At 54.4% G+C, this 27,960-nt stretch overlaps 1 protein-coding gene across 5 annotated transcripts; it reads right to left on the bottom strand.

Annotated features, from left to right (window-relative positions):
- Nucleotides 1–61: 61 nt before the first annotated feature.
- On the bottom strand, nt 62–27,949 carry LOC127058930 (syntaxin-binding protein 2-like). Of its 5 annotated transcripts, XM_050969438.1 has the most exons (8): nt 27,885–27,949; nt 17,467–18,707; nt 11,463–11,512; nt 5,556–5,637; nt 4,887–4,963; nt 3,861–3,939; nt 2,051–2,199; nt 515–613 (listed from the first exon to the last, which is right to left on the bottom strand). In XM_050969438.1, the coding sequence occupies exons 2-7, from the start codon at nt 17,477–17,479 to the stop codon at nt 2,087–2,089; spliced, it is 414 nt and encodes a 137-aa protein (XP_050825395.1). In that variant the 5' UTR covers nt 17,480–18,707; nt 27,885–27,949; the 3' UTR covers nt 515–613; nt 2,051–2,086. The 5 variants fall into 5 exon arrangements, 4 of the variants coding, with proteins under 4 accessions (XP_050825392.1, XP_050825393.1, XP_050825395.1 ...); XM_050969435.1 differs by lacking the exon at nt 3,861–3,939 and having other exon boundaries at nt 62–613; XR_007776498.1 differs by lacking the exon at nt 3,861–3,939 and having other exon boundaries at nt 519–613; nt 717–2,199.
- Nucleotides 27,950–27,960: the final 11 nt, after the last annotated feature.

Raw genomic sequence — 27,960 nt, 5'->3', positions numbered from 1 at the left:
CACCAGTCCCTGGTGAGTCCAGATCCAATTCCCTTGCATCTAAAAAACGGGGAAAAATCAATCAGGTTCTTAAAAAGAAGGCTTGTAATTAAAGAAAAGAAAGGTAAAAGAAAAAAACCTCTGGGAGACCACATACAGCTGACCTCACAGACAACAGATTTAAATCACAGGATGTTCCTCTGGGCAAAAACCTTAGTACACACAATATCACCCAAATTTGATTATTCCTCTAATTGCACAAAGACAAGTTACAAAATAAAATAAACATAAACCTATTTATTCTTTTCTAAAACTTACTACTCTGATAAGAAGCTGGTTCCTTGATCTTTTTCACTCCGGCTGAAACTGACTAAACAAAAGAAACTTCCCTCCTTCCTTTTGAAACAGTTTGTTCCCCCATTGGTTCCTCTGCTCAGGTGTCAGCTAGGCTAGGTGAACTTCTTAACCCTTTACAGGTAAAAGAGGCATTAACCCTTAACTATCTGTTTATGACACATGGTGAGGACGTGACCGGCAGAGCTCGCTCACCTCTCCTATGTTGGGTTTGTATACTTTGAATGCCTTGAGTTTGGCCAGCACAGCGTGTGCCAGGTGGAAGTTATCTTCATGGTCCCTGCATTAAAGACAAACCCCGTGGGTCAGAAACAGCTCCAGCCCAGGGGCACACGCACTTCCTGTAGATGACCAGGTACCCTTCTCCCTCTCGGCACACTCACTTCCTATAGGGGATAGCTGGATACCCCTTCCCCCGGGCACACACACTTCCTGAAGCACATGGCTGGGTGCCCCTTGTCACAGTGTGGGGGAGACAAGGCCCTGCACCCCCGACTTCCTGCGACTCACCATGACTCTCAGCCAGCCAGTAAAACAGAAGATTTACTTAGATGACAGGAACACAGTCCAAGACAGGTCTTGCCAATACAGACAACAGGACCCCCTTTAGATAGGTCCATCTTGGGGGCGCCAGGGAGGCCAGAGCCCCAGCTAGGCTCCCCTCCACTTTCCAGCCAGCTCCAAATTGAAACTCCCTCCAGCCATCTCACCCAGCCTCCCCCGGCTCCTCCCCCAGCCTTTGTCCAGTTTCCCAGGCAAAGGTGTCACCTGGTTCTAACCCCCCTTCTGTTTCTCATAGACTTTAAGGTCAGAAGGGACCATTATGATTATCTAGTCTGACCTCCTGCACAATGCAAGCCACAGAATCTCACCCATCCACTTCTATAACAAACCCCTAACGTATGTCTGAGTTATTGAAGTCCTCAAATTGTGGTTTGAAGACTTCAAGCTGCAGAGAATCCTCCAGCAAGTTACCCGTGCCCCATGCTGCAGAGGAAGGCGAAAAACCTCCAGGGCCTCTTCCAATCTGCCCTGGAGGAAAATTCCTTCCCAACTCCAAATATGGCGATCAGCTAAACCCTGAGCATGTGAGCAAGACTCAGCCAGCACCCAGGAAAGAATTCTCTGTAGTAACTCAGATCTCATCCCATCTAACATCCCATCACAGACCACTGGGCATACTTACCTGCTGATAATCAAAGATCAGTTGCCAAATTAATTGCCAAAATTAGGCTAGCCCATCATATCATCCCCTCCATAAACTTATCAAGCCTACTCTTAAAGCCAGATATGTCTTTTGCCTCCACTACTCCCCCTGGAAGGCTGTTCCAGAACTTCACGCCTCTAATGGTTAGAAACCTTCGTCTAATTTCAAGTCTAAGCTTCCTAGTGTCCAGTTTATACCCATTTATTCTTGTGTCCACATTTGTATTAAGCTTAAATAATTCCACTCCCTCCCTAATATTAATCCCTCTGATATATTTATGTTCAGGTATCTGGCCTCAAGGAAAGTCTCCCATCCCCAATGCAGACAGTCCCAGCAAAACTCCCCTGCAACCTTCCCAGGTCAATACTCCCCTCTCCCTGCTGGGTCACAGGCACGCACGCAGTATTCAAAGAAAACATTAAGAACATTCCCACCTCGTCACACCCCTTCCCCCGGCACACTCACTTCCTGTAGTGGATGGACGGGTACCCCTCCCCCCGGGCACACCACTTCCGGTAGCGGATGGCTGGATACTCCTCCAGGGTTTCACACCATGTGGCAATCTGCTCTGCCATCATCTCCAGCTGCTTGTTCTTTTCCAAGGAGCTGTAGGGGCTGAACCATTTGTGGAAGGTCTGTGGCCCGTCGAGGGAGTACACCTGGGGGGCGAGGGGAGCAGAGATCAGACCCTGGAGCCAACTGCTGGCAGCCAGGCCAGCTGTCCTCCATACCATGCTCCACGATGCGCTGTTGGACCAGGCCAGCCTGGCGGAGCCATAGCGAGCTCCTAGTGAGGGACAGCCCTTTCCCAGAGCCACTCCTGTTGCGGTACAGGGACCGCGGCCCAGAGATTCATCCACCAGCCTGCGATGAAGACTCCCCGGCTTCAGGTCCTTGCTGAGCTGCAGACTCCCGGGTGCCCTCAGGGGTGTACTCTGCCCTGGAGAAGTCAATGTTGGGGAGTATCAGAGGGGTAGCCGTGTTAGTCTGGATCTGTAAAAGCAGCAAAGAATCCTGTGGCACCTTATAGACTAACAGATGTTTTGGAGCATGAGCTTTCGTGGGTGAATACCCACTTCTTCAGATGTTGGGGAGGGAGCTTGGCCACGCTTCTAGTCTGGTGAAAGCCCCAGGGTAGCCATGGGCAAATCCGGCATCAATGCGCGCCTGCTGCTGTCGCTTATTTCACTGGCCAAACAGAATGAGCCATTGGGGCAAAAGTACTTGGACACTAATAAAAAGATATTGGCATGTAGCGGACTGAACTCCTGAGGACAAGCAGCAGGAGGCGCCGCAAGGGTGAGTCTGCTCATCTACACGGCCCATGAAGGGTTTGCTGGCGCAATGGGACGGGTGAGCCAGCAAAGCCTCCTGACGGACACTCAGCTTATACCAGCCAGAGCTTCTCCTGGCACAGCTGGCACTGGTACCCCAGACGCAATAAGCTACAGTGGTGAAAGGACTGCTTTGCCAGCATAATGGCATCTACCCAGGGGCTCTGCCACCACAGCTGCAGTTACAGGGGGGATTTTTTCTCTCATGTCCCCGTAACAAACCTATACCAACAAAGCTTTTGTGTGTAGACCAGGCTCATGTTGCTCTGTGCCTCAGTTTCCCCATCAATGGATTTGAGATTGACAACAGAGTCCTCCCCTCAGGGGCGTGAGGGGTGAAATCCACTGACAACACAAGGAGGGGGTGTCGTACGTCACCGTCCACCCCGCGGCCTGGCTCCTCCAAAGCCCAGCTGCCCCTCACCTGGCTCTCGTAGGGCAGGAAGGCCATGTTGATCTCCTTGAGTGTTTTGATGAGTCCAGCCCCACCAAACCAGAGTCACGCTGGGTTCTCGCCTTCTGCAGCATCAGCAGCAAGGAGGGGAGGGGGGCACAATCTCTCCTATGCAGCCCCTCTCACACTCTGCCCTCAGCCTCTCCACAGGGGGAAGTGACCAGACTGTATAACTCCGGATGATGCACAAGGAGGAACGGGGACTTGGGTTCCCCCTGCGCTGTAATGGGGAGAAGCAGATGTGACCCTGACACACTGGGTATTCTGGTGGTGTCCCATCCCCCCACCCCAGTTGGGACTGATGGAGCAATGCATGCTGGGAATGGTAGCCAGAGGCCGCCTTTCTGGGCGCACGCTGTGAGCCATGTTGGTTGGAAGCAGGCCGTGGGGAAGAAGGGGGGGAAGGGATAGGTGGGGTCGTTCGGTCTGGTCTGCTGAGGCACTGGTCTGCTGGCAGAGAGAGACCCCCCACCCCCAGTGTGTCACTGGCCAGGCTCCCAGCTGGGGGATCCGCTGCCCCCCGAATACTCACGGCTGATGAAGAAGATGTGAGCTGCCTTGTAGTTGAAGGTGGGTGTGCCCTGGAAGTCACTGATCAGAGCCTGCACCAACTGCAAAGGTGGGAGGGGAGCTGTAAGCACCAGCCGAGGCCCCTCCCTGCTGCCCGAAGGGCCCAGCCCATGCCCAGCCCCTAGGGACTCAGGGCCCAGCATGATGCCGTCAGGAGGTGGGCTGGTTTTCACTCCCCCTGTCTCTGGGCTCCCTCCCCACCTGGAGCAGGGCATGTGCCCATGTGCCCGGGACAGTCTCAGGGCCCAGCCACATCTCTCGCTGGCACACAAGTGTCCGTGCTCGGCCACAGACGGGACCTGGCATTGGCCTTGCTGCTGAACTAAGTGGGCTCTGAGCAGTGCCCAGGGAACAGCCGGACGAGCAGCAATCCCAGGCAGCCGCCATCAGGGCCCACTCCCTCCCTGGGCACCACACTGGGCACCTGCAGCTTCGCCACACCAGCTAGCCAGGCAGGGTGTTCGGAAGCTGATTGGACTCTGCAACCGGCCACTGTGACAGGGGAGAACCTGGCTGCCCTGCTCCAAGCCCCAGATCTCAGTCCTCTCCTACAGCGCTCCCTCCACACGCAGCCCCTGCGGGTTCTGGGCTTCACCCTGCTCTGCCAGCACCCCCTGTCCCTGGTCTCCCTCCACTCGCCTCCCTGCTGCAGATGCAGGAGCCTCCTCCCCAACAGCCCCTGCCTCAGCGATTCTCCTTTGCTTTCAGTCTCAGCTGAGGTCGCCTTTCTCCGCCTGCTGCACCTTCCCATCCAACCCTCATGGGACTGCACTGCGGAGAGGTCTGGGGGACAGTCTGTGCTTCACGTGGCAAAGAACACGAAGCCCAGCTCCAGGGCAGCAGTCTCCTGGGGAGCCCCTACTGCCCCATTCCCATCCTGACATCATGCTGTGCATCCCCCCGGACAGCGCCACCTCCAGGCAGCACTAGGAGCTGCCCCGGGCTCTCCCTTGCTCCCCATCCACCTGCCCCAGGCCCCAGCTCCTACTTTCTCCACAGGGCTGAGCAGGTAGATGGCCTCCAGGCTGGGGATTGGCTCCCAGCACTTATGAATATCTTCCACAACTAGGAGAGAGCAGACACTGGGTGTGGGTCAGTGTGTCCTAGCCACCCACCCCAGCCGCTCTCCATGGGGATAGAGGGAAGGGAAAGCCAAGGGGAACAGGGATGTTCGCTGGCCACAGGCTGGGGAGTTCCACAGGCTATAATGCAGCAGCCAGTTTGATGTGGGGCCATGGGCTGCGACAGTACAGAGCAGGGAGGGAAGGTCCCTCTGTACTGTGCTAGGGGCACCCCGCTAGACTCCTGGCTCAGCTCTGTGCCCCTCAACGCCAGGGCTCCTCCATCCTGGAGCAGGGAGCCAGCATCCCCCCTCCCCAGCCAGGACCCTGCCCGCAGCGTGGGGGAGAAGCAGCGAGGAGTTAATGAGAGTCGGAGAAAAGCGCTCAAGAGGTTCCAGGGGCTGAAAGCGCCAGGCTAAGGGAACTGGACCTGGCTGGGAAGGTACCAATAGCAAGGAGGGCATCTAGGGGGCTGCAAAGGGGGGAAACTAGATGCAAACGTGAATGTAGACAAGTCAACTCCCCAACTGTGAGGTATGTCCAAGGGAGAGGAGAGCCCTGGCAGGGGGAGCAGATGGGAGGGAGGGACCACTAACGCGTGATGCCTTCGTCCACGATGTCAGACATCTTGCAGCATGACGAGAGGATGCGCGTGCTCGGGTTGTCCATGGTCAGCACCTGGGGTAGCGAGAGGGGAGCTGGTCACTGACCGGAGCCCAGCCGCCCACCATCATCTTCCATGGCACAGCCAAGGGAGCAGAGCGACTGCTAACAGCAGAGCCGACGGCTCCCGACCCAGCCCTTCCACAGTAGAGCGGCAGGGCCGTTACCAAGCCTGCACTTGGCTGAGCTGACAGTGCTAAGGACTGCATGAGGAGCGACAAGGAGAGCGGCTCCGAGCAGAGTGGCTGGTACGAGATGTAGAAGACGGAGACAAACCTGGGACACCCGGCCATTCGGAATGGTTCCATCCTCCTAGACTGGAGGAGATCAGCCTCTTCCCACAGGTGACAGGGTGAGTGCAAGAGGCAAGGACAGAACCCAGGAGTCCTAGCTCCCAGTGCTCTGCTCTGATCCACCACATACCCGCTCCCCAGCCCTCGGACAGAACCAGGAGCAGGGTACAGAGAAATGGAACAAGGGGAGTGTAATAACCTTAGTCCCAGATTTGGACCTTAGCGTCCAAAATATGGGGGTTAGCATGAAAACCTCCAAGCTTAGTTACCAGCTTGGACCTGGTACCTGCTGCCACCACCCAAAAAATTAGAGTGTTTTGGGGCACTCTGGTCCCTCTGAAAAACCTTCCCTGGGGACCCCAAGACCCAAATCCCTTGAGTCTCACAACAAAGGGAAATAATCCTTTTTCCCTTCCCCCCTCCAGGTGCTCCTGGAGAGATACACAGACACAAGCTCTGTGAAACTACACAGAGAGACTCCCCCTCTCTGTTCCCAATCCTGGAAACAAAAAAGTACTTTCCTATTCCCCCAGAGGGAATGCAAAATCAGGCTAGCAAATCCAACCCACAGATCTCCCCGATTTCTTCCTCCCACCAATTCCCTGGTGAGTACAGACTCAATTTCCCTGAAGTTAAGAAAAACTCCAACAGGTCTTAAAAGAAAGCTTTATATAAAAAGAAAGAAAAATACATACAAATGTTCTCTCTGTATTAGGATGATACAACACAGGGTCAATTGCTTAAAAGAATATTGAATAAACAGCCTTATTCAAAAAGAATACAAATCAAAGCACTCCAGCACTTATATTCATGCAAATACCAAAGAAAAGAAAACCATAGAACTTACTATCTGATCTCTTTGTCCTTACACTTAGAAACAGAAGACTAGAAAGTAGAAAGTACTTCTCCAAAGCTCAGAGAAAGCAGGCAGACAGACAACAAAGACTCAGACACTCAATTCCCTCCACCCAAAGTTGAAAAAATCCGGTTTCCTGATTGGTCCTCTGGTCAGGTGCTTCAGGTGAAAGAGACATTAACCCTTAGCTATCTGTTTATGACACGCCCCCCAAATTGCAGACAGTGGGGAAGCTCACTGGCGGTGATTTTCTTCTAGAACTTGAAAATAAACAGATTAATACAACACATGCACCTTTACATATACTACTAAGTATATAACTAACAGACTTGTACATTTTAAGAACACTTTAACTACTGAATTCTGGGAAACTCTCACGGGAGAGTGCATCAGCTACTTTGTTAGAAGCTCCTGTGTGTAAGGATGTCGCAGGGCCAACCTACCCTGGCAAAGATGTCTGTTAAGGCTAGGCACACAGTGTTAGCCCTGGTGTTGCCTAGAGCGACTGCTTCTGGCCATCGGGTAGCAAAGTTCACTAAAGTCAGTACGTACTGCTTTCCTCTGGGCGTTTTTTTTGGGAAAGGGCCCAGAATATCCACAGCTACTTGCTGAAATGGGACCTCAATTATGGGGAGTGGCTGGAGAGGGGCCTTGACCTGGTCTTGAGGCTTTCCCACTCTTTGGCATACCTCACAAGACCGGACATACTTGGCAACATCCTTGCCCATCCCCTCCCAGTGGAAGGACTTCCCCAACCGATCTTTGGTTCTGTTCACCCCAGCATGGCCACTGGGATGATCATGGGCTAAGCTTAAGAGCTTCCCCCGGTACTTAGTTGGAACCACCAACTGTTTTTGCGGCTGCCATTCTTCCCGGTGTCCACCAGAAAGAATTTCCTTGTATAAAAGTCCTTGGTCTATAACAAACCGGGATCGATTAGAAGAGCTGAGAGGCGGTGGGGTGCTCCGTGCCGCCGCCCAAGCTTTCTGAAGGCTGTCATCCGCTTCCTGCTCAGTCTGGAACTGTTCCCTTGAGGCTGGGGTTACCAGTTCTTCCTCAGACTGTGGACTTGGGCTTGGTCCCTCTGGAAGCGATGTAGGTGATGGGGTTGTTTCCGTTGCTGGTGAACCGCTCTCCGCTGGTGCACCTGAGGGTATTTTAGGCTCTGGCTGAGCCTTTTGGATATGGCTGTTTTTTGCTTCTGCCAGTTTTGGCTCGCTGGCGCCCTCTGGCGTTGAGTTTGAAGATGTAGTTGCACTTGCTGGTGCTGGTTGCTGTTCCAGTTCCGGGCCTGGGACTGGAGATGCTGTGGCTGTTTCAGTGGTAGGCATGGAATCTGGATCCACTACCTCTGTCTGGGTCTCTGGTAACACAGACAGGGCCTCTGTGGACGGTTCAGGAACAGGAATGGGTCTGGAAGCTTGCCTGGTTTGGCTACGTGTAACCATTCCCACTCTCTTGGCCCGCCTCACCTGGTTGGCCAAGTCTTCCCCCAGTAGCATGGGGATAGGATAATTGTCATAGACTGCAAAAGTCCACATTCCTGACCAGCCTTTGTACTGGACAGGCAGTTGAGCTGTAGGCAAGTCTACAGCTTGTGACATGAAGGGGTAAATTGTAACTTTGGCCTTTGGGTTGATGAATTTGGGGTTAACGAAGGATTGGTGGATAGCTGACACTTGTGCCCCCGTGTCTCTCCACGCAGTAACCTTCTTTCCGCCCACTCTCAAATTTTCCCTTCGCTCCAAGAGTATTTGAGAGGTATCCGGGCCTGGGGATCTTTGGTGTGATGGTGGTGTAATGAATTGCACTCGCATGGTGTTCTTGGGACACTTGGCCTTGATATGTCCCAGTTCATTACACTTGAAGCATCTCCCATCTGATGGGTCACTGGGCCGAGGTGAGTTACTGGAGACTGGTGAGGTTGAAGGGTAGGGTATCTGTGGCTTTACTTGGGTGGTATGTGGGGTCTTTGGCTGTCCTCGGTTGTAGGGTTTATGGTCTGTGTGCCCCCTGGGGTAATCGTTCCCCTTGACAGTAGCTTTCTTGCTTTCTGCCAGTTCCATCCATTTGGCTCCAATCTCCCCCGCCTCAGCGATATCTTTGGGATTTCCATCTTGTATGTACCGTGTGATGTCTTCAGGAACACCATCCAAGAACTGCTCCATTTGTATGAGGAGGTTTAGTTCTTCCAAGGTTTGAATGTTGTTTCCTGTTATCCAGGCCTCATAGTTTTTTGCAATGTAGTAGGCGTGTTTGGGAAATGACACCTCTGGTTTCCACTTTTGGGTTCTGAAGTGCCGACGGGCATGATCTGGGGTTATCCCCATTCTGTATCTGGCCTTGGTTTGAAAAAGTTTATAGTCATTCATTTGCAGCTTAGACATTTCAGCTGCCACCTCTGCTAAAGGTCCACTGAGCTGTGACCTCAATTCTACCATGTACTGGTCTTCGGGGATGTTGTACCCAAGACAGGCTCTTTCAAAATTTTCCAAGAAGGCCTCGGTGTCATCACCTGCCTTGTAGGTGGGAAATTTCCTGTGCTGTGGAGCAATATTTGGCGCCGGGTTGTTAGGGTTGGCTGGCACAGGCAGCCCAGCTTTTGCCAACTCCAGTTCATGCTTTCTCTGTTTTTCCTTCTCTTCATTCTCTTTTTGTTGTTTTTCCATTTCTCGGTGGTGGGCCAACTCTTCTTCTTCTTGTTTCCTTCGGTGGGCGAACTCTTCTTCTTCTAGTTTTCTTTTGTGTGCTGCCTGTTTGATTTGTTCTTCTCTTTCTTTCATCTCCATCTGTCGCCTGTGTTCAGCTTCTCTGAATTGCTCTTCGGCCTCAATTTTTGCCTTAGAAGTCATGATTCCTGTTTTCTTGTGTTGGGGTGCCCTCCGGTGTTTATCTTCTGAACTGCAGGTTCTCTGTTGCCTCCTGAAGTCTGCCTAGCAACAGTGCTTTTTTCCTTTTCTCTCTCTAGCTAATGTTCAATGAAAGGAAACCAGAAAAACCACTTTATTTGCATGCATATAAGTGCTGGTACTTGCCTCCTAATGGGAGGGCTATTGCATGACAAAAGACCCTCAACAGTCTCCTAATGGCTTCTCGCTTAACATGCAAGCCACAAACTGCCAGAGAGAGCAGAAAAAAAAATTCTCTCTGGTTCCCTTTTAAAACCAACTGTTTCTCTCTGCTAAAAAGCCCTTAGCAGAGAAAAGAAAAATATAATATACCTACTGGCTTCTGGATTCTGTCTAGATCCCACCCACTGCCACCATGTAATAACCTTAGTCCCAGATTTGGACCTTAGCGTCCAAAATATGGGGGTTAGCATGAAAACCTCCAAGCTTAGTTACCAGCTTGGACCTGGTACCTGCTGCCACCACCCAAAAAATTAGAGTGTTTTGGGGCACTCTGGTCCCTCTGAAAAACCTTCCCTGGGGACCCCAAGACCCAAATCCCTTGAGTCTCACAACAAAGGGAAATAATCCTTTTTCCCTTCCCCCCTCCAGGTGCTCCTGGAGAGATACACAGACACAAGCTCTGTGAAACTACACAGAGAGACTCCCCCTCTCTGTTCCCAATCCTGGAAACAAAAAAGTACTTTCCTATTCCCCCAGAGGGAATGCAAAATCAGGCTAGCAATCCAACCCACAGATCTCCCCGATTTCTTCCTCCCACCAATTCCCTGGTGAGTACAGACTCAATTTCCCTGAAGTTAAGAAAAACTCCAACAGGTCTTAAAAGAAAGCTTTATATAAAAAGAAAGAAAAATACATACAAATGTTCTCTCTGTATTAGGATGATACAACACAGGGTCAATTGCTTAAAAGAATATTGAATAAACAGCCTTATTCAAAAAGAATACAAATCAAAGCACTCCAGCACTTATATTCATGCAAATACCAAAGAAAAGAAAACCATAGAACTTACTATCTGATCTCTTTGTCCTTACACTTAGAAACAGAAGACTAGAAAGTAGAACTACTTCTCCAAAGCTCAGAGAAAGCAGGCAGGCAGAAAACAAAGACTCAGACACTCAATTCCCTCCACCCAAAGTTGAAAAAATCCGGTTTCCTGACTGGTCCTCTGGTCAGGTGCTTCAGGTGAAAGAGACATTAACCCTTAGCTATCTGTTTATGACAGGGAGTCTCCGTGTTCCCCTAGGAAAGTCCTGTAGGCCATCGGCCCAACATCTCAACCGCCTTCCTGCCATGCTGAATGAACCCATTGCTCTGTGCAACCCAGCATCCCGCTGCACCAGATCCAGCCACTGGGAAAGCTAGTCCCCTGTGCTCCCTCTGCCGCACCGGCCTAGCCCACTGCTCCACACACCCTAGCCCAGTCCATGCCAAGGGCTCAACAACCTGCCTGCCCAATGGTGCATACTGCCCCCATGCTTGGCACTCTCCCGTTCCTCCTCCCACCCAGGCTGGCTCGTTGGACCCAGTGGTCTGATCCGGTGTGGGTGGGGGGAGATATGGGGCTGGCTGGACAAGCTGGATCTGATCCAGCGCAGCGGGAAGGCAGACATACCCAAGCCTAGCTGGGGAAGGATGATGGGCTAGACAGAGCAGGGATCTGATACAGCCTGGAAAACCTCAGGTTCCTAAGGAATCCCAAGAGACTGGAGAGGGAGGAGCACAATATGGATACAGCATATCCCCAGGGGGACACCAGCGCAGCAGTCCTGGCCGGCTTACCTTCCATTCTTTTTCCTTCTTCATGCTGCAAAAGACAACGCTGAGGATCTCTGAGAGGGAAAGAGACGGCGATTAGTGGTGAGGCTTGGACAGGATGGCTGTGCCCTGAGCCAGGACCCACTGGCTGGTGGAAGGACCCTTCAGGGAAGTGGCTCAGAGGCTGTTTTCAGGCCAGCTAGCGATGTGCTCCTAGCAAAGCCCCGAGTCAGCAATCGTGGCGGGGTGGTGGGCTAGATGGGCCATGGTTCTGATCCGCCTTCCCTTCTGCCAGGCTGGATACGAGTGCAGCGGAACTAAGGATCTGGCCCCCTGCAGCAAGAGAATCAGTCCAGTCCAGCACCTCTTGAATGGAGGGGATCCAGGGACCCCCTACTGTGTGTGGGGGACGACAATACGACAAAGACTTTGACTCCTGAGTCCTGCACATAGAACCCCTCCAAGGCATGCCCCGCTCAGGGAACTGCCGGGCCTGTCTCCTGGGCCCCTTACACAGCCAAGCTAAGGAATAAGATCGTCAGCTCTTCGGGCCAAGTACCATCTTTTTGTTGTGCCCAGCACAATGGTACCCTGACCCATGACTGGCACTACTGGCTGCTACCATAATACACCTAATAAATAATGTACAGCACCTAGCACAATGGGGTCCTGGCCCACAACTGGTGCTCCTGGGCATTACCATAATACACCTAATGAATAATCTACAACGCCTTGCAAATGGGGCCTTGGTCCATGACGGGGGCTCCTGGGTGCTACCATAAACCATCTGTTTGTTTTGCCCCTATGCAGCACCGGATTCTGGCCGGTCCCGTAGGGCATGGCTCATAGTGAGCAGTGGTCACACACCAGCTGATAGTGGTGTTACCTGCAGCCCCTAAACGCCGTTCTCTCTGGTGAAACCCCCTCCCCAAATTCTACTGATGTCAAAGCCAAATTAGATTCTTGTCCAAAGAGCCTGGGGCCATTGTATTGACCAGACCCCAGGCAGGCTCAACTGCATTCACCAACTAGTTTAATCCTTTACTTGGGGTTGTGTCTCTCTGCACCTGAATCAGGTGAAGCAAGAAACGCAGCCTGGCTGCAGAATCAGGAGCCGCAACTCCCTGCCTGGGCCTGCTGGAGGACAACATGAGGGATGCCAGACACACAGACGGGGCTGTCACAGGAGAATCTGGGGCCGCTCCCAGCCTGTGTCAGTTTTGCTAGGCACCTGCTAACACATACCTGTTCCCACCCCTCTCCTTGCCAGGGCATGGGGCGGGGCCTTCTCATCACATGATCAACAAGGGGCGGTGCTGTCTGAGTTGCTCTACCTCCAACACAGCTAGAGCATCCCCAAGGCCTGAGACTGCACAAAAGCGCTGGTCTCCTCTGCTCCAGCTCACAGCGAGCAGCCTCTCCAGGCCCTGCTGGGGCCCCCTGGGAGTTCAGAGGCTGGGTCAAAGACACCCTCATGTCTCTCTACTCCCTTCCCAGCGGGCACAAGACAAGAGCCTCCTTCCCTGCAGCTGCTGCCGCCTGGATCGGCCCCCTGCATCTCAGCGCTCCCCTCCTGCTTGTTGCTCTTAACTTTCCTGCTGCTATTTTATGTTTGCAGCCATTTCGCCCTGTACTGGAAAGATCCCATCCTACTAGTTAGACCCTTCAGCAGCTCCCTTATCCAGGCTTATAATCCTATCTAGGACCCCGAGTCATGGCCCAGGGACACACTGTGCTTGGCACTGTACATTATTTGCTAGGGGTGTCATGGTACCCCTCAAGTACATATACCACCCACCCAGCCCCGCTCTGAAGGCAGAGCGTAGAGCAGCGACTGCACAGAAATAAGAACAGCGATGTGAAAAAATGATATTCATCAATAACACTTTTCACAGCAGACTTAGCACCCCAATGTCACCCTTACTTCTGCATTTCTGCTGCCACCCTGGGGCTGATAGCTGGAGCCCCACCGCCTCCCCAGACAGGGATCGAGACAGGGAGATGGAGAGCACGAGTCTAGTGGTGGGGCTCTGGCTGTCCCCTTTATTCCCGCCTCCCAGGAGTGCACAGCCCTGCTGCATGAGCCCCTCCCACTGGGGGCAGACAGCCAATGCTCTTAAAAAGCACACAGCTCACACCTCCCATGACACGTCCTCATGCCTCCCTTGAGAGGCCTGCCCCACAGTTTGAGAATCACTGCATTAGAGAATGCTCCCCTCCCACAGACTTCATTCCCAGCTCTAACCACTAGACCTCACTCCCCTGCCAGAGGCAAGGGGAGAACCCAGGAGTCCTGACTCTTAGACCACACTGCCCTCAAACTCTGACAAGCCATTAAACTTTCCCCACAGCCAAACCAAAAGTTCTCCATGTGACGCAGCCATGTGCCACTTAGGAGAAGCCTCTTTAGCCAGCGCCGTTGAATGAGTCCTTCCAAATCCGGACCTGAAACCGAATTAACTCAATTGCTGGGAATGGAACCAGAGAATCCGCCTTCTTCCTTCCCTGCCTGCAGCTAATCTGGAATTGGGATGTTAAAAATGCAACAACTGGCAGCGAAAAGAAGAGACAGGAGAGAGTGAGTATAAGGCCAAACGGAACCATCAAATCATCCAGGCCCATGTCCTGTTTGACAGGCCAGAGAACTTCCCCAGGTCTCCCTGCACTTAGCCAATTACCTGCCTTTGGCTAAAGCCTCTTCCATAAAGGCAGGCTCTGAAACCCCCCGAGATGGCGAATCCACCCCTCGCCGGGGGGCAGCAATCACTCTCCCACTGCAAAATCGGTGCCTTATTTCCAGTCTGATCTGGTCTGGCTCTAACTTCCAGCCAGTGGTTCTTGCTCTGCCTTCCCCACTGCATTGAAAAGCTCCTTGGCACCCAGGATTGTTCTCCCCTGGAAAAGACTCACACTGAAATTAAGTCCCTTCTCCTTCCCGAGGCGCTAAGGAGGCTGAGCTCTAGGCCTCTCCCCAGCAGGCCTTTGCTCCAGTCTTGGATCAGTTCTGTGGCTCCTCCCTGCACCATCTCCAAGCTGCCCACGGTCTTTTTAAAATGTGCACCCCAGAGCTGGATGCAGCATGCCAATCTCGGGCTCTGATACAGGGGTAAAATCCACCTCCTTGCTCCTCAGTGGGACCGCTCCACAGGCAGGGCTGGCTGTACAGATCACAGCTTTTCACTTGTGTAGGACAGGTTCATTAGGCCAGGTCTACACTACAGCCTTATACTGGGATAACTACGTCCTTCAGGAGTGTGAAAAATCCACATATCCTGCCCCCCGAGTGATGCAGTTAGACTGACCTAGCCCCTGGTGTAGCCAGTGCTATGTCGATGGGAGTATAGCTACCGCCTCTCACGGATGTGGCTTAACCATGCCGACAGAAGCGTCTTCACTACAGCGGTACCGTGGCACAGCTGCCCTGGGGTGGAATGTGCAGGCAAGCCTCCCTGCTACCCCAGCCCCGGGCTCTCACGCACTCCCAGCTCCGTCAGTGCCCGTCACTCCTCTCCGCAGCCCCCTGCTATGCCGGCCCTGGTCTGTCCCCCACCAGCTCTGCCAGTGCTCCTCACTCCTGACCTGCAGCTATTCCAGTCCTGGGTTCCCCCCCTCACGGCTCTGCAGATGCCCCTAACTCCTGACCTGCAGCCCCCTGCTATTTCTGTTCAGAGACTCCTCCTGAACCGGGACAGTACGGCCCACCCCAAGTATTCAAAAGTCACGTGACAGGCCCTCCTAATGGTGAGATTTACTGAGGAGAAGCTAAGAGAAGAGCTAAGGGTTATTAGCACCACTGGCCGTCCTGAGCTGTGGGCCACTTTTGCTCTGTCCCAGTTCTGGGAGCAACCATGGAACACCAGAACTGAATCCACTTTCCAAGGGTCTTTTAAACCCCAGGTCTGTGACCTGGATTTAGCCAGAGGCCCCGTCCACTGCAGCCTGAGCTGGAGGTTCAGCCGTGGTTTGGGCTTCTGAAGTAACGCAGCCCTCACAGCGGATCACGGTGTTGCCAGAAGACAAGGACTAACACTAGGGTGACCAGATTGCAAGAGTGAAATATCAGGACACATTGGGCAAGCGTGGGGGGGCAGGAGGGAGGGAGAGGACACGACAGCCATGCGGGCACAGAGCCATGAGAGGGAGCCCTAGGAAGCTGCAAGAGGGGTTGTTTGGCCCCTGCTGCAGCCCGCACCACAAGCCACAGGGCAAGGACTCATGGCCACAGCTCCAGCCTCCAGCAGAAGATGCAGGGCCAGGGGCACAGGGCTCCAGCTCCAGCCCCCAGCTGAAGCAGGATAGAGGCACAGGATTCTGGTTGCAAAGTCACATGCAGTTGTAGGGCAGGGGAGTGAAGGGTCCCGGTTCTAGCTCTGGCTCCAGCCACAGTCACAGAGGGAGGCCCCCAGTTCTGCCTTCAGCCCCAGCTTCAGCCACTAACAGCTGAAGCAAACTACAACACAGAGGTCTGGAATCAGTGAGTCCTGCTGCAGCACCATAGTGTAGACACTTTCTACATCAATGGAAGGGGGCTTTCCATCACTCTAGTAAACCTCCTCCCAGTGTGGTGGCAGCTACATTGCTGGAAGAATTCTTCTGTCGACCTAGCCGTGTCTACACCAGGGTCTAGGTTGGCTTAATTACAGTGCTATGTGGTGTGAAAAATTCACACCTCTAAGAGATCTAACTTGAACTAAATTTTAAATGTAGGTCAGGGCTATGCCAGAGAAAAGAACATAAGAATGACCATACTGGGTCAGACCAAAGGGCCATGTAGCCCAGTATCCTGTCTTCCAACAGTGGCCAATGCCAGGTACTTCAGAGGGAATGAGCAGAACAGGTAATCATCAAGTGATCCATCCCCTGTTGCCCATTCCCAGCTTCTGGCAAACAGAGGGTAGGGACACCATCCCTCCCCATCCTGGCTAATAGCCATTGATGGACCTATCCTCCAGGAATTTATCTAGTTCTTTTCAGAACCCTGTTATAGCTTTGGCCTTCACAACATCCTCTGGCAAAGAGTTCCACAGGTTGACTGTGCGTTGTGTGCATCAGGATAGTTTGCCATTGTGCCTTTAATACTGTCTCCCTGAGAAACTCTCAGCTCTCCTGAACTCCTACTTCTCTTAAGATTTCCTCCCACCCCATTGTCTTCCCTACACATTCTGAGTTTGTTGAAATCTGCTTTTTTTAAAGTGCACTGTCCTTATTCTTTTCTCTCCTTTCTTTAGTCTTCACCTTCACAACATCCCATGGCTAAGAGTTCCACAGATTGACTATGTGAAGAAGAACTTCCTTTTGTTTGTTTTAAACCTGCTGCCTATTAATTTGGTGACCTCTAGTTCTAAAAACAGAAGAGCTAGTCCTTTCACCACTAAGGCCGAGAGTGACTTTCTGGAAGGCTCAGGCTTAGGGCCCACTTAGGACATTATAGTGACTAAAGCCTAGGGGCAGAGTGCTTAGTACCATGCGTGAGTGGATCCACTGGCTTTCAGTGGGACTACTCACAGGAGTAAAGATCCTCACGTGCATTTGCAGGATCAGGTCTTCAACTATTACCAGTAACTGAACACAAGTTTGTCCAATTAACAGCTTTACCTAAGACCAGATTGCAACTTGCCCTTGTGCTGGTGCAGATGCTGGTGAAGGCACAAAACCTTTCCCCAATGAAGCCTTGCCAAATGGCCAGCCATAGTCACTGCATTTGAGGGACCACAGAGACTGATCCCTCTGTGCACACCCCAGGAAGATAAATCTCCTCAAAGAAAGAGAAGAAGAAGGACTAGAGCAGGCTAAGCACAGGACTAGGGGTAGCAGGTTTATCTGGAAGTTCATGGATGGATTGTCTCTGCCCATGGTGAAATCCCTTGCTGAGCTCCCATAGGGGTGTTTCAGCTCTATGCATCTACTCAGGACTGAGGTATAAAGACACAATCTAGCCCTTCATAGCCAAGTATTGTAAATTAACATATCTGTTGCCCTTTCATCAATCTGAGCAACATTTCATTCGATGAGAAGAGTGACATGGCACCTGTAGAAATCATCAGCGCAGAGTGTGTGTTAAAAAAAGAGGTGGCAGTTACTTCAGTGCACTGCGCTACTACAATCTTGTTTAGAAGAATATTACATTAACGACAGCCAATGAAAGTATGGAGAGTCACAGATTAGGATGAAACATAAAAGAGAAACGAGGGTGCAGTGGTTAAGGTGCTAGCATAGGACTTGGGAGACCCAGGTTCCCTGCTCCATCACAGACCTTGGGTAAGCCACTTAAGGCTCAGATCCTCAAAGGTAAATAAGCACCTAAGTACCATTGATTTTAATGGGAGGTAAGTACCTAAATACCTTTGAGGAGCTGGGCCTTAGGGAACTGATGCACAGAGAGGCTATCTGTAAAATGGGGATATTAGCACGTCTCTACCTCTGAGGGGACTTGTGAGGATAAAACTGTTAAAGATTGTGGAGAAAGTCCAGAGAAGAGCAAAAAAATGATTCAAGCTCTAGAAAACATGACCTATGAGCGAAGATTGAAAAAAAAATGGGTTTGTTTAGTCTGGAGAAGAGAAGACTGAGAGGGGACATGATAACAGTTTTCAAGTACATAAAACATTGTTGCAAGGAGCAGGGAGAAGAATGGCTCTTCTTAACCTCTGAGGAGAGGACAAGAAGCAATCGGCTTAAATTGCTGCCAGGGCGGTTTAGGTTGGACATTAGGAAAAAATTCCTGTCAGAGTGGTTAAGCACTGGAATAAATTGCCTATGGCTGTTGTGGAATCTCCATCATTGAGGATTTTTAAGAGCAGGTTGGACAAACACATGTCAGGGATGGTCTAGATAATACTTAGCCCTGCCTTGAGTTCAGGCGACTGGACTATATGACCTCTGGAGGTCCCTTCCAGTTCTATGATTCTATGATTGTGAGGTGCACAGATACCACAGTAATGAAGGTCATAAAAATACCCATGACTGTTTACCAAAGTCCAACAAGGAGCATTAATAAGGCTGTAAATCAAATTTGCAATATTTTTTCCATGTGTGAGCACAATAAAATGTTATAGTTGACATAAACTAAAAGAAAACAAAGGAGCAGAGATTACAACCTATCTAGAGTGTCATCTATTGCAACAGACGTGGGCACACATTCAAGTGTCTGAGATATACACAAATATTAGATAAACTTTATTCTTCAGCAGTGTAATAAAACCCCAAGTCTGCTTCTGTCAGTGTGTAAATTATGGGCCATCTCCAGGCATCATTATATGCATGGAGCACCTATTGAATTCAATGAGAATTTTGCACGTGAATTCGCCCCTTAATATAAAGATAAACCCAAATCTGTGGCAGTGCAGGCAGGGAGAAAGGCAAGTGGCTTGGTGCTGGCCTCGCCTCCCCGAGCCCGCCCCACTCCCTTCTCTGCAGGTACCCCCCTTTGGCCGCCAGGTAAGGTTTCGCACCTGCTTGGCCCAGAGGGACCTACCACGGGGCCAAGTGAGTCCCAGCTGGGTTTACCTGCTGGAGCAGCACCCAGGAAGCATCCAGCAGGCAGGTCCCTCCCTCTGGCTCCTAGGGTCATGTCGCTCACGCAGGGGGGTTCCCTGCCTGGTGCCTGCTGCCGGCATCACAGGCACCTACAAGCCCGCCCTCGCTGCAGGACGCCGCGGAGCGGAGCCCTCCTCGCCGCCTCTGTATGCCTGAGGTTGCGGTCAGGGCTGCACTCTGTCTGCAGGCTCCTGCCGGCCGGCAGACTGGAGCGGAGCTCTCCCAGCCCAGATCTACAAGCCCCGCTGCACCACGCAGCGGAGACCACCTGGCTGCCTCTGTGTGCCTGGGGCAGAGCTGAACTCAGCAGCGCGCCAAGAGCTCAGCTGCGCTGCCCCAGGGCCCAAGAGGAAGCGGTGAATGGCGCCGGCAGTGCCGGCTTGCCACGGTCCCCCCGATATCGGGACAAAGTGCGCCCAGACCTATGTAAGGTCGGGACGGGGGACAAGGCCCCTAAAATCAGGACTGTCACGTCTGCTCACCCTAACTAACACATAGCAACTACCACCTCAGCGACCGGCATGCATAGGGCAGCAGAGGCCATGCTGATCGAGTGTTAGGCTTTAACTTGTCCTCTCCTACATTACAGCTAGAGCAGGGGTAGGCAATGATTTTTCAGGGGCACTCACACTGCCTGGGTCCTGGCCACCAGTACGGGGGGGGAGGGGCTCTGCATTTTCATTCAATTTTAAATGAAGCTTTTTAAACATTTAAAAAACCTTATTTACTCTACATACAATAGTTTAGTTCTATATTACAGACTTGTAAAAAGAGACCTTCTACAAACGTTAACATGTATGACTGGCACGTGAAACCTTAAATTAGCATGAATAAATGGAGACTCGGCACAGCACTCCTGAAAGGTTGCCAACCCCTGAACTACAGCCTAGGCCGGCTCTGCGATGGGGCTGGGCTGAAGCGTACTGCTTCATTATGGTACAAAGTGGCTAGGATGTCATTTTTCTCCTCACGCAGCCGTTACCCGTTCTGACAGGCTGTTTATAATGCTAAATTTACTAGTTTTTGGAGGGTGTTGCGGAAAGGAGTGGTGGCTCAAGGTGGAAGTTTTGCCTAGGGAGCAAAACATCCTTGCACCAGCCCTAGTGGGAGTCACCTCGATTGGGAGGTGGGAGCCCTGTGCTGGGGGGCTGGGGGCAGTGCAGAGTGGTGGGAGGGGCTGGGGACAATGCAGACCCGGGGCCCTGTGATGGAAGTGGGGAAGGGGGAGCTGGAGGCAGTGTGGGGCTGAAAGCAGTGTGGGGCAGGGACCCTGGGGTGGGGGTGGGGCTGGGGACTGGGGCAGTGCAGGAAAGGGGCCTTGAGTTGGGGGGCTGGGGGAAGTGTGGGGCAGGACCCTGGGTTGGGGGCACTATGAGATGGGGGCCCTGGGCTCGGAGAGCTCTCGCCCTGTCCCTGAGCCAGGCCAGTCTGACCCTGGGGCTGAGCTCCGGGCCAGACTGTGGGAAAAGCCTTTGAACCCAACAGGCACCTGCTGATCAGAGACACTCATCCGGCCCTTTTGGGTGGGGAGACTCAGCCAGTCCCTGTGGGAACAAACCCTGGGGGCCGGGGTGGGGGCGCTGGGGAGGCCTGGACTCCCCCTTTACCAGAGGGGCTGTTCCTGCCAGGAAGGTTGGGGGGATGAGGGGGAGAGGTGGGGATGTGGCAGGGGACACAGAGATGGGGACTTGGGGGTGGGGATGACTGGGGCATTTGAGGGGGAAGGGTGTTAGGGGTGAGGGTGGCAAGAGTTTTTATGCTCAGAAGAACCCTCCTAGCCCAGTCCTGGGCTGTCCCCACCCCACAAGTCTGCCAGTGCCCAGTCCTGGGCTCCCTCAGGGAGTAGGGACTGGGGCACCGCACAGGGACAGCAAGGGCTGCAGGTCAGGATTGAGGGGCACTGGTAGAGCTGGGGGGAGCCCCAGTGTCAGGTCCAAGGGAGGCTTCTAGACTGAGCCAGGGCACTAAATCAAGGTCCATATAAGGCCCCTGGTTCCTGCTGCCCAAGGAACCCCTAGCCCTGCTGGGACCAGGGCATGAAAGAGCCACTGCCTGTTGCTAATGATTAAGCCAAAAGAATGTGTCCCTCCTGCAGAGGGGCAGGGGTACCCCCCAAAAATCCCCCCCCCCAGGCTTCCCACGGTCTGAGCTCACCTCCCCCCCACTCCCCTGTGTTGTTCTGGCTCCCAGCCTCCTGCTCTAGCTCTGCTGAGCTCTGGTGCGGCTCGTGGGGGTGACACTGGGGACTCTAATATGGGCCCCCAGTGAATTAAGTGCCAGGTGCCTAGCCCCCTTTAATCTCCCCTCCTGGCCCCCCGAGCCGTGTGGCTGCAGGAGGCCATGCCGGCTCCTTGCTCCCTCAATGGGGCTTTGTTCAGGCCCCCCGCTCACCCTGAGCACAGAGCAGTATTGATCAACCCTCTGCTTTCCTAAGCCCTGCATCCCCCGGCCACTGCCTGGGTGCCCCTCCTACCTGCCAAGGCTGCCAGGCACCCTCAGCGCAGCCCTACAGCATGGGGAGAGGCTTTGGCCCCAAGGGCAAAAAAAAAAGACGGTTACTCACCTTTGTAACTGTTGTTCTTCGAGATGTGTTGCTCATATCCATTCCAGGTAGGTGTATGCGCCGCGCGTGTATGTCTGCTGGAAACTTTTTACCCTAGCAACTCCAGTGGGCCGGCAGGTTGCCCCCTAGAGTGGCGCCAGTATGGCACTAGATATATACCCCTGCCGGCCCGCCCGCTCCTCAGTTCCTTCTTACCGGCTACTCCGACAGTGGGGAAGGAGGGCGGGTGTGGAATGGATATGAGCAACACATCTCGAAGAACAACAGTTACAAAGGTGAGTAACCATCTTTTCTTCTTCGAGTGATTGCTCATATCCATTCCAGGTAGGTGATTCCCAAGCCTTACCTAGGCGGTGGGGTCGGAGTTAGAGTTCGCGGCCTGGAATACAGCAGAGTCAAAGGCCGCGTCATCTCTGGACTGCTGAACCAGGGCGTAATGGGAAGCGAATGTGTGGACCGATGATCAGGTCGCCGCCCTACAAATCTCTTGGATTGGAATGCGGGCAAGGAAAGCCAGCGATGATGCCTGTGCTCTGGTGGAGTGAGCAGTCACACGGCCCGTCAGAACGTGGGCCAGGTCGTAGCAGTTCCTGATGCAGGAGGTAACCCAGGAAGATAACCTCTGGGAGGAAACTGGCAGCCCCTTGACCCGGTCCGCTACCGCCACAAATAACTGGGGGGACTTGCGGAATGGTTTGGTCCTGTCCACATAAAATGCTAGCGCCCGACGGACATCTAGCGAGTGGAGCTGCTGCTCCCTGCGGGACGAATGGGGCTTTGGGAAAAAGACTGGGAGGAAAATCTCTTGGTTAACATGGAAAGCTGAGACCACCTTGGGAAGAAAGGCAGGGTGAGGCCTCAGCTGTACCTTGTCTTTATGGAAGATGGTATACGGTGGGTCCACTGTGAGGGCCCTCAGCTCTGACACTCGTCTAGCTGAGGTAATGGCCACTAGGAAGGCGGTCTTCCACGAGAGGTAGAGCAGGGAGCAAGTAGCTAATGGCTCGAATGGAGGGCCCATGAGCCGAGTCAGGACCAGGTTGAGGTCCCATGAAGGGGCAGGAGGGCGGATTTGTGGATAGAGCCGCTCCAGTCCCGTCAGGAATCTCGCCACTATAGGGTGGGAGAAGACAGAACATCCGTCCATTCCAGGATGAAACGTAGAGATGGCCGCTAGGTGGACCCGGAGGGACGACAACGCCAGACCCTGGGTCTTGAGGGACCAGATGTAGTCTAAAATAGTGGTGATGGGAGTCTCCCTAGGGCGAAGAGTTTTCTCTGAACACCAGCAGGAGAAACGCTTCCACTTAGCTGAATAAGTCGCCCTGGTGGACGGCTTTCTACTGCCCATGAGAACCTCCCGAACCGGGGTAGAACAGCGCAACTCGGAGCCTGTCAACCACGCAGGAGCCATGCCGTAAGGTGTAGAGAAGGAAGGTCCGGGTGACAGAGCCTGCCGTGGTCCTGGGTGATCAGGTCCCGATGTAGGGGCAGGGTAACTAGGTTGGCTACTGAGAGGTCCAGCAACATGGGGTACCAATGCTGTCTGGCCCATGCTGGAGCTATGAGAATCACCCGGGCTCTGTCTCTGCGCACCTTGAGGAGAACCCTGTGTATCAGCAGAATGGGAGGGAATGCGTAACACAGGTGGGCTGTCCATGGGATCAGGAATGCATCTGCTAGAGACCCTGGTTCCCGACCCTGGAAGGAGCAGAATGCTCGACACTTCCTGTTCTGCCTGGACGCGAAGAGGTCCATCCGGGGACGACCCCACCTCTGGAAGAGTGAGAGGGCGACGTCCGTACGGAGGGACCACTCGTGCGAACGGAAGGATCTGCTCAGCCGATCCGCTAGAGTGTTCCGCACTCCCGGGAGATAGGAGGTGGAAAGGTGAACTGAATGGGCTATGCAAAACTCCCAGAGGCGCATTGCCTCGAGACACAGGGGAGAGGACCTGGTGCCACCCTGCTTGTTGATGTAAAACATGGTCGTCGTGTTGTCGGTGAACACCGCGACGCAACGACCTTGAAGGAGATGGACAAACGCTTGACAAGCAAGGCGGGCCACTCTCAACTCTCGTATGTTGATATGGAGGTTGATCTCTTGAGGTGTCCACAAGCCCTGAGTCCTCTGGGTGCCGCAGTGTGCCCCCCAGCCCAGATCTGAGGCATCCGTGGTCAGGGATGCCGAGGGTTGGGGCGGATGGAACGGGAGCCCCGCACAGACTACGGACTGGTCCAGCCACCACCGAAGGGAGTCCAGCACCCTCTGAGGAACGGTGATGACTGTGTCCAACGAATGTCTGGCCGGCCGATACTGCGCGATGAGCCAAGATTGAAGAGGCCTCATGCGGAGTCGGGAATATGCCGTCACGAACGTACAGGCTGCCATGTGGCCTAGAAGGGCCAGACATGTTCGTAGAGAGGTCAGCGGGGCCGCCTGCAAGCACAGAATGATGGCCGATAGCGACTGGAACCTGGGCAAGGGTAGCAAGGCCCTGGCTAGGGTAGAGTCCAGAATGGCCCCGATGAACTCTATCCGCTGTGTGGGGAGCAGAGTAGACTTGTCCACATTGATGACGAGGCCCAAGGCAGCAAAGAGGGTGCTGATCCTGTCGACGTGGTCGCGGACCTGCAGCTCCGATGTGCCTCGGATCAGCCAGTCGTCCAGATAGGGGAAGACGTGAATGCGGCAACGTCGAAGGTGTGCGACGACGACTGCCATGCATTTCGTAAACACCCTCGGGGCCGTAGAGAGGCCAAACGGGAGGACCACAAATTGATAATGTTGGCGGTCGACCACAAAGCGGAGGAAACATCTGTGTTGGGGGGCAATGGAGATGTGGAAGTAAGCGTCCTGCATGTCGAGGGCGGCGTACCAGTCTCCGGGATCCAGGGATGGGATGATGGTTCCAAGGGATACCATACGGAACTTCAACTTCACGATATACTTGTTGAGCTCCTGCAGGTCGAGGATGGGCCTGAGGCCGCCCTTGGACTTGGGGATTAGAAAGTAGCAGGAATAAAACCCCTTGCCCTTCTCGTTTTCCGGAACTGCCTCTTATGGCTCCCTTGACAAGGAGCGCGTGCACCTCCTGACGGACGAATTGCTTGTGAGAGGGGTCCCTGAAGAGGGACGGGGATGGTGGGGGGGGGGCGAAGAAAACTGCAGGCGATAACCGGCCTGCACCGTACGCAAGACCCAACGGTCCAACGTTATTCGGGTCCACGCCGGGAGGAAAAAAGAAAGGCGGTTGGAAAACTGCGGGGAGGGATCCGGAGGGGAAACTGGTACTGCGCCCTCGGGCGCACCTTCAAAATGAAGGCTTAGGCCCTGGAGGGGCCTTGGCGGAGCCTTGGTTCTGCCCCGTTTGGCCACCGGACTGCCTGCGGCGGTTGTTCCTTCTGTGGCGCCTAGAGAGGTCCTGCCGCGGGCGGAACTGAGGGTACGACCGCCGCTGCTGCTGCTGGTTCTGCTGCCGGAATGGCCTGCACTGTGTCGCAGGCGTGTGCATTCCCAGCGACCGTATTATGACCCTGTTGTCCTTGAGGTCTTTTAGTCTAGGGTCTGTTTTATCAGAAAACAGGCCCTGGCCTTCAAAGGGGAGGTCCTGGATTGTATGTTGGAGCTCCGGTGGAAGGCCAGAGACCTGCAGCCAAGAAATTCGGCGCATCGTGAGCCCCAAGGCCAGGGTCCGAGCGGCCGAGTCAGCAGCATCAAGGGAGGCCTGTAGCGATGTTCTTGCTACTTTCTTGCCCTCGTCCAGGATGGTGGAAAACTGGCGGGCGTCCTGAGGCAAGAGCTCCGCGAACTTCCCCGCCGCTACCCACGAGTTGAAGGAGTAGCGGCTGAGGAGGGTCTGCTGGTTTGAGACCCTGAGCTGTAGCGCCCCCGCCGAATAGACCTTGCGGCCCAGGAGGTCCATTCGTCTCGCCTCCTTCGACTTGGGCGCTGGGGCCTCTTGCCCGTGGCGCTCCCTGTCGTTCACCGACTGGACCACCAACGAGCAGGGTGTCGGGTGAACGTAGAGGTATTCATAGCCCTTCGAGGGGGCCATGTACTTTCGTTTCACCCCTCGAGCGGTCGGAGGGATGGAGGCCGGTGACTGCCAGATGTTAGTGACGTTGGCCTGGATTGTCTTTATAAAGGGCAGGGCCACTCTGGTGGGTGCATCGGCGGAAAGGATGCTCACCACCAGGTCCTCAATTTCAGACACCTCCTCCGTTTGCAAGTCCAGGTTCTGTGCCACCCGGCGGAGGAGGTCTTAGTGTGCCCTAAGATCCAGCGGGGGAGGACTGGAGGACGAGGTACCCGCCACTGCCTCATCCGGAGAAGACGACGAGGAAACCCCCGGCAACAGAGTGTCCACGGGGGGTTCCGTGTGGGACTGCACCTCCGTCTCTGGAGGGAGCTCTGGGTCCCGGTTACTGGACCTGCCGTCTGCTTCCGGGGAGGGTGGGGGTCTAGAGACCGTCGCCTCCGGTGGCCTGCGTTCCCCCATAGGGCGGGGGGTAATGTGTTGCGGACCCTGGGCGTGGCAATACGCCCATGAGATCCAAAACCCCCACTGTTGAGGCCCTCGCTCTTGTGGTGGAGGGTCCTGGAACAGGGCCGAGTGTCTGCCCTGGCCCATGTCATAGGCGCTGTCAGCCTGGGAAGAGACCGATGGCTCCCTAGAAGGCCACGGAGGCGCTGAGCCTGATTGATATGCGACTCTGTGCGCCGAGACTGACGCTCCCCTCAGTGCCGAGGCTCGGTGCCGCGACCCACATCGGTGCTGGGATCAGGATTGGGAACGGCGTGATGACCGGTGCCGGGATCTGGATCGGGATCGGGAGAGATGTCTGTGCCAGGAGCGGGACCGCGACCTTCAATGAGCGCGGTGCCGGGATGGCAGCGGAGACCGGGACCTGCCACTGGCGTGGTGCCGGGAGGTCGACCGGAATCGGGACCTACCACCAGTTCGGTGCCGGGAGGTCGACCGAGGAGCCGAACGCAGAGGTGAACGGCTCCTGGAGTCTCGGTGCCGGCGGTGAGAGGAGCCCAACCGAGACCATGCAGATGGCGATCGGTGCCGCAAGTACGACCGGTACCGCCTGGGAGAACGGTGCCGGGACTCCGAGTGGTGCCCCGAGCGTGAGTGTTCACGCCTCCGGGGTGATCGGTGCCGGGACTCAGGAGACAGCGCTCGAAGCATCGGTTTACCCCTGGAGGGTACCCAACCCGGGGGTGCCGGCTGAGGCTGCGATGGCTCCGTCATTGCGATCAAGTCCCGCGCCGAGGCAAAGGTCTCCGGCGTAGACGGTACCCGTAGTTCGACCCCTGATCTTAAGGGGGAGCTAGGAGGGGCTGGACTTGACGGACCTTCCGGGCCTGGAGTCGACAGCAGCCCTGTAGGTGGTGCCGCGGCCAGGGTAGGTGCCGGGCGCTCCACTCAGGCCTGCCTCGATGGTGTTGCAGACGCCGAGGGACGTGAGTCTGCTCCCGGTGCCGGAGATGGTCGGTGCCAGGGAGTCTTGTCGGTGCCAGCGAGGTCCGGTGCCGGAGTAGAACTGGCCGACTGCGCCGCCGGTGCCGGAGATAGAGCGGCTTCCATAAGGAGAGTGCGAAGTCTTTGGTCTCTCTCCTTCTTCGTGCGAGGCTTAAAAGCCTTGCAAATGCGGCACTTCTCGCTGATGTGCGATTCCCCCCAGGCACTTAAGGCACGCGTCGTGGGGATCGCTCGTAGGCATCGGCTTCTTGCATGCCGAGCACTGCTTGAAGCCCGGTGAGCCAGGCATGGGCCCGGTGCCGGGCGCCGGGGAGGACAACGGTCCACCCGCAACCGATGTTAGATAACTATATACAAGATTCTAACTAACTACTATGCTAACAGTCTATCTACTACTTATCTATGAACTATTTACAACTAAGATGACGAACAAGTACAGGAGAGCTAGGGACGTGGAGGTCAGCAAGCCGCACTCCACAGTTCCAGCAACCGACACGGCGGTAAGAAGGAACTGAGGAGCGGGCGGGCCGGCAGGGGTATATATCTAGTGCCATAGTGGCGCCACTCTAGGGGGCGACCTGCCGGCCCACTGGAGTTGCTAGGGTAAAAAGTTTCCGGCAGACGTGCACGCGCAGCGCGTTCACCTACTTGGAATGGATATGAGCAATCACTCGAAGAAGAACAAGGCCCTGTCTAGTGCCCTGGATGCAGAGCGCAGCCCCAACAGGCTCTCCCCCACCCTCCCTGCAGCACAGCACCCCCTACTGAGCCCTCACCCCACTCCCTCCAGCGCAGCGCCCCCTAGCACCGTGCTGGGGAATTGGGGCACAGCATACCACCCCTCATATATAGCTACCTAGTTCTCCTGCATGACACCCCTGTAGGGTCCAGCAGAGCCCACTCTTCCCTGGTGAAATACACAGAGCAAGAGT

Source organism: Gopherus flavomarginatus, chromosome 10 (genome assembly GCF_025201925.1).
Source record: "Gopherus flavomarginatus isolate rGopFla2 chromosome 10, rGopFla2.mat.asm, whole genome shotgun sequence".
Lineage (NCBI taxonomy): Eukaryota > Metazoa > Chordata > Testudines > Testudinidae > Gopherus > Gopherus flavomarginatus.
Note: the sequence above shows the minus strand (reverse complement) of the source record. Positions and strands in the feature narration are given on the sequence as shown.

What these genes read in the sequence shown, in the direction of transcription:
- LOC127058930 (XM_050969435.1), bottom strand. An exon ending in AGAAGGAAAAAGAATGGAAG is followed by an intron (nt 5,638 to 11,462) that starts GTAAGCCGGCCA and finishes TCGCTACCCCAG; the next exon opens with GTGCTGACCATGGACAACCC. An exon ending in TGCTCAGCCCTGTGGAGAAA is followed by an intron (nt 2,200 to 4,886) that starts GTAGGAGCTGGG and finishes CTCGCCCCCCAG; the next exon opens with GTGTACTCCCTCGACGGGCC.